Below are 5,448 nucleotides of genomic sequence, written 5' to 3' on the forward strand. Positions count from 1 at the left end.
TTTTATATGACACACGTTTTGAGCGTAATTAATTTTTTACGATTGTCTATGGTCCTTTTTTTTTTATTTATCAAGTTTTTAGTAATGGCTACACTGTAAATTTAAAATGTGACAGCTAGCAAACTGCACATCGCAAATTCTTTTCAAACGATATTCAGCCGGCGTGGTTCGTGTTCAGTTTCTGACGGGAATACTAATTTTTTGTACAAAAAATAAAGTAACGAGTCAGTCAATCGAAAGCCAAATTTTGTGCATGTAAATTGTAGTTTCGGAAAAATTCGAAGGTAAATCGTTCCACAATGTCCAAAATTGTGCAATATGTTATTGTTCGTCACGATATTTTGAGAGAAATGCAATGGCCCATGGGTGCATTTGTCGCACAAGCCTGTCATGCAACTACTGCTGTAATGGAAATCTTTAAGGATGACCCTCTGACCCAAGAGTATTTGGCTGACTTGGATAACATGACCAAAATAGTACTGGATGTGAGTACAATTTTATTTTACTTTATTTTATTATTTTATTTACTGCATTCATAACAATTCAAATAATTATTATTAAATCATGTTAATATCTTCTTGTTGGCAGAAGAAAATAATTTTTTATCAATTAAATTTTTTGAAAGGTTCATCCATCACTGAGTTGGACAAATGGAGTTGTCATTTTTGCCTTTTAATTTTTGCAATGGAATAGCCTAAAAACTGAAACGAAAGCATAATTTTTAATAAGTGACGTAGTTGGCAGGCGCTACGTGGCAAATTGCAGCACACATTCCATTCTCATGATTACATGGCAATATTTTTTCCTATACAATGCCAGTAGAATCTTAAAATCTAAATTCATCTCACGTTTTTTCTCAGTAAAATGACTTTGAAAATGGTTCCGTGATTAATATTCATGTATTCATTCTCCCATCCTTGGAATATTTTAAGCATGTGTAGTTGGAGAACAATTTCTGTATTCTTTGAACAAGATCTTTAAATACCTAATGAAAATAAATCCGCCTCCGTAGTGTAATGGTCAGAACGCTCGGCTACCGTTCTGGAGGTCCCGGGTCTGATTCCCAGGGGGGTGTCAAATAAATAAAAGTGATTTTTACACTCTAATATTAATTCAATATTACCCTGGACTGGTACTTGAAGCGGAGGGCTGATCACCTTTCCTTCATGTGTCAACAATCAAGATAACACTGCGTTTATATGATGCAGTGCCCTATGCACCATTGGGGTGCGGATAAGGGTTTGAAGAAGAGAAGTGAAAATAAATAGGTATTTGTATTGACTACAAGAATACTAAATTAACAACTAGTAAATTTTATAGTTTAGTTTATTGTAGTTGTATTGTAAAGTTGTTTTATACAAAGCTGTATTTTGATTGTTCAAGTTAAAGTATCGGGTTGTGGTCCCGTGGTTAGTGTCGCGAGTAACTCTTAAGTCAGAGTTTCTCGGTTCGAATCCACTCTACCACAATTTGATACCTATTTCTAATAATGAGCCGCTTAGGCTCACAGAAATTGTATGAAATTGAAATATTTGTGTAAATAATAAAAACATAAATATTTCTCTTTTTATTAAAAATAAAAAAAAATGTCAGACCACAAAGTATGTGGTTCAAATATGAACAATGTAACATTAATTATGTTGTGTCTAAATGATACATCTAACAATTAATTGAAAAGTAGCCTTGTCATGATTTCATATTAAAATATGTTGTTTTTTTTTTGAAAGCATGAAATTGTGATAAGATTAGATGACTTATTAACTGTTAAAATATATTTTTGTAGCTTTAAAACGACCAAAACTGCTTTATATCAACACATTGTTTGTAGGAAATGATTTAAAGCGTCTTTAACATACTGTTGGTAGAGAGCGGGAGACACTTATAAGCGTTCTATTTGCTTACTTTTGATACAGCGTGAGACGCCAAAATACAATACAGATTGTATTTGGGTTTGCGGTTACTTCTGATTAGTATACAATCACTTAACCAAGCCTACGACGGTCGTAAAACCTGTAAATGCCCAGACTTCCATATTCTTCGAATTGAGATGATTCTGCTTAACGAAACCTTTTCTCATCCTACCATAGATGGCTATTGTGAATTCGCGCATAGTGTGTTACGAGTTTGATCAATATATCTAGAAGTTAATTTTTTTTAGTAGTGTGGTTGTCAATCATGGGTAGAATTGGTTAATGTTACATACGTGTAAAGTGATCACTTAACCAAGCCTATGGCAGTCGTAAACCCTGTAAATGCCTAGACTTTCATATTCTTCATGTTGAGATGATTCTGCTTAATAAAAGCTTTCTTCATTCTACCATAGATGGGTATTGTGAATTCGTGTATACTGTGTTACTAGTTTCATCAATATATCTAGAAGTCGAATTTTTTTTAGTAGTGTGTCAATTATGGGTAGAATTGGTTAATGTCACACGTTTGTAAAGTGATCACTTAACCAAGCCTATTACGGTCGTAAACCCTGTAAATGCCTAGACTTCAATATTCTTCGTGTTGAGATGATTCTGCTTAACAAAACCTTTCCTCATCCTACCATTGATGGCTATTGTGAATTTGCGCATAGTGTGTTACGAGTTTCATCAATATACCTAGAAGTTTAAATAAATTGAGTAGTGTGGTTGTCAATCATGGGTAGAATCGGTGAATTTTACATGTCGCTCACTCCTTTCAAGAACGTCATAAATCGATTTTCTAGGAGATTTGATTTTCTAGGAGAACGTTTTTAAAGTTTAAAAATATAATACAATGTATTTAAAATTAATATCAAGCCAATTATTGAACTTTTTACTGTGCAACAGATCTTTTTAGGTAAAACCTGAATGTTTTTTCTCCATTTGAAAAATATATAGGTTATTTATAAAATATTAAACAATACATTTTCTTCAAAATGCAAAAACCAGACTTTCTGCCCTGTAGCGGGTAAATATTAAGTTAAAAATATGCCTCTTTTGCTGGGATATAGTACATTTTCTGGGCATTCCAAAAACATGCACAACTGAAAATTGACGATTTTTGAAATATGACGTTCTTGAAAGGAGTGAGCGATGTGTGTAAAATGATGACTTAAACAAGCCTACGACGACTGTAAACCCTGTAATTGCGCAGACTTCCATATTCTTCTTTATCAATGTTGAGATGTCAAAAAATATTTGTATGTACTTTGTTTTATAATTTTTATTTCATTTTAAATTTATATTTCTAGGTGCCAAATGAGGCAGGCCTGATGAAGATTGCTAAAACTCTGGATGAAAATAAAATAATGCACAAGGTTTGGATTGAGCAGCCGGAGAATATGCCGACATGCATAGCCCTGAAGCCGTATAGAAAAGAAGACCTTAAACCATATCTTGGTAAATTCAAACTTTACTCATACACAATCATTGATTAAATCTTGACTGCGGAATAGTCATATCAATGATTTCTCCCATATTTTAAGATTTCTTCCTCATTCAAATGAAGATCTTGTCATGTACCATAAAATATATTTTTGTAAAAGTAGTAGACTAACGTTTTGTTTGATATTTTTTAACCTATCCGCTAGTGTGGGCATAATGTTATGTCAAATGAAAATTTGTTGAGAAGAATGTGGACATACAAGCATTTGAGGTTATACAAAATCTTTATTTATTTACTTATATTATATTGCCATTATTCTCAGGAGATTGTTGTGATGTTTAGGTAGCTTAACATGTTGACTGCCAACTACGAGATAACTCGTAGATTACGTTCTTTGCTTGGACACCGACTACGAGTTATCTCGTACTGTGTTTACTTGCCATATTCGTGTAGCTATGATGACATTCCTACTATATCAGAGCTAATATGGATAGATGGCTTCTGGGAAGAGAACATAAAATCAATGCTGGCTTACATGAACAGAAAATTTATGAATAAATATAATTGATTTTTTGTTTTTTATTCCAAATCAAGAAGCAAAAGAATATTTTTTACCGAAACTCTGAAAATTCCTGTGGCAGTCAACGTGTTTATTTTCAATTTACCATCACTGTAATGTTGTAAATAAAAATAATGATTTTTTTTAAATTAAAGAGGAATATTTGTGTTTTTATTATTTACACAAATATTTCAATTTCATACTATTTCTGTGAGCCTAGAGCGGCTCATTATTAGAAATAGGTATCAAATTGTGGTAGAGTGGGTTCGAACCGAGAAACTCTGACTTAAGAGTCCGCGACACTAACCACGGGACCACAACCCGACACATTATATAAATTGTTTTAAGAAAACTAATTAAAAAATTGTTTTAAATAAATAAATTTCTCTGGAAAAATTTTTTTGCTTGCAAACCTACTTACTAGCGGACAGGTTATATAACATTATGTATGAAAATGTATTTCGAAACTAATACATTGTAAAGTTTTAGTACACAGTAAGATGTTTTAAATTTTCTTTGTATCATTTGCATGATAAAGGGATAACATGAATGACAAATCGCATGCCGGAAACTAATTTTGTATCGTATTTGAATAGTTGACTGAAGTGTTTCGTAATTCTTTGTTACAATCCAAGCTAGTAATTAGGTAATGCTCCATTTATATAAGGTTAGTACAGACTTATTACTTTTTGCCAAATTTTTATAACCAATCTCCATGTCTTTAACAGATGTGCAAACACTCAAAATATTAATTGGTGTGTTTTAACGAATAGTCAAGTAAACTTCACAGTAATTTGCTTGCTAATTGCTATTGGAGACATTTTAGAACATAAAAATTTAAAGTTACCAGTTGTGTCGGGTTGTGGTCCCGTGGTTAGTGTCGCGGACTCGTAAGTCAGAGTTTCTCGGTTCGAACCCACTCTACCACAATTTGATAACTATGTCTAATAATGAGCCGCTTTAGGCTCACAGAAATAGTATGAAATTGAAATATTTGTGTAAATAATAAAAACACAAATATTTCTCTTTTTATTAAAAAAAAAAAAATGTCAGACCACAAAGTATGTGGTTCAAATATGAACAATGTAACATTAATTATGTTGTGTCTAAATGATACATCTAACAATAAATTGAAAAGTAGCCTTGTCATGATTTCATATTAAAATATGTAGTTTTTTTTTTGAAAGCATCTTTCATTTCATGAAGATGTATTTATTTTTTATAAAAATATTTTCACATTAAATACAGATGGCTTTGTGTGAATTTCATGTTTTTTTCTTTTAATTCCTTGTGAGTTAACCAAATTCCATTAATAACTTTACTGCCATGTAAAATATACTTTACCAATGTAAATATGTATTTTACACTGTAATTTTTCTCTATGCTTTTCTGGAATCCATATTTAATCTGTAGAGATTTTTTTTATTACATTTTTTTTATTTTGATAAAATTAATTTTCTGAATTTGTTCATTATTACATTTAAATATTTAAATATTTTTTTTTACAATCGTTGCATATATGTCTTAAAAAGAAC

General features: G+C 31.4%; 1 protein-coding gene across 1 annotated transcript; it reads left to right on the forward strand.

Moving 5' to 3' along the window:
- Positions 1 to 275: 275 nt before the first annotated feature.
- Positions 276 to 4,101, forward strand: LOC148307129 (putative peptidyl-tRNA hydrolase PTRHD1). The gene is made up of 2 exons (XM_088263900.1): positions 276 to 485; positions 3,221 to 4,101. Exons 1-2 carry the CDS (start codon positions 300 to 302, stop codon positions 3,404 to 3,406), a joined length of 372 nt encoding a protein of 123 aa, XP_088120026.1. The 5' UTR covers positions 276 to 299; the 3' UTR covers positions 3,407 to 4,101.
- The last annotated feature ends 1,347 nt before the right edge of the window (positions 4,102 to 5,448 follow it).

This window comes from Brachycentrus maculatus, unplaced genomic scaffold, assembly GCF_059751285.1.
Source record: "Brachycentrus maculatus isolate JH-2025_06_01 unplaced genomic scaffold, ASM5975128v1 h1tg000207l, whole genome shotgun sequence".
In the NCBI taxonomy this organism is placed as follows: Eukaryota; Metazoa; Arthropoda; class Insecta; order Trichoptera; family Brachycentridae; genus Brachycentrus; species Brachycentrus maculatus.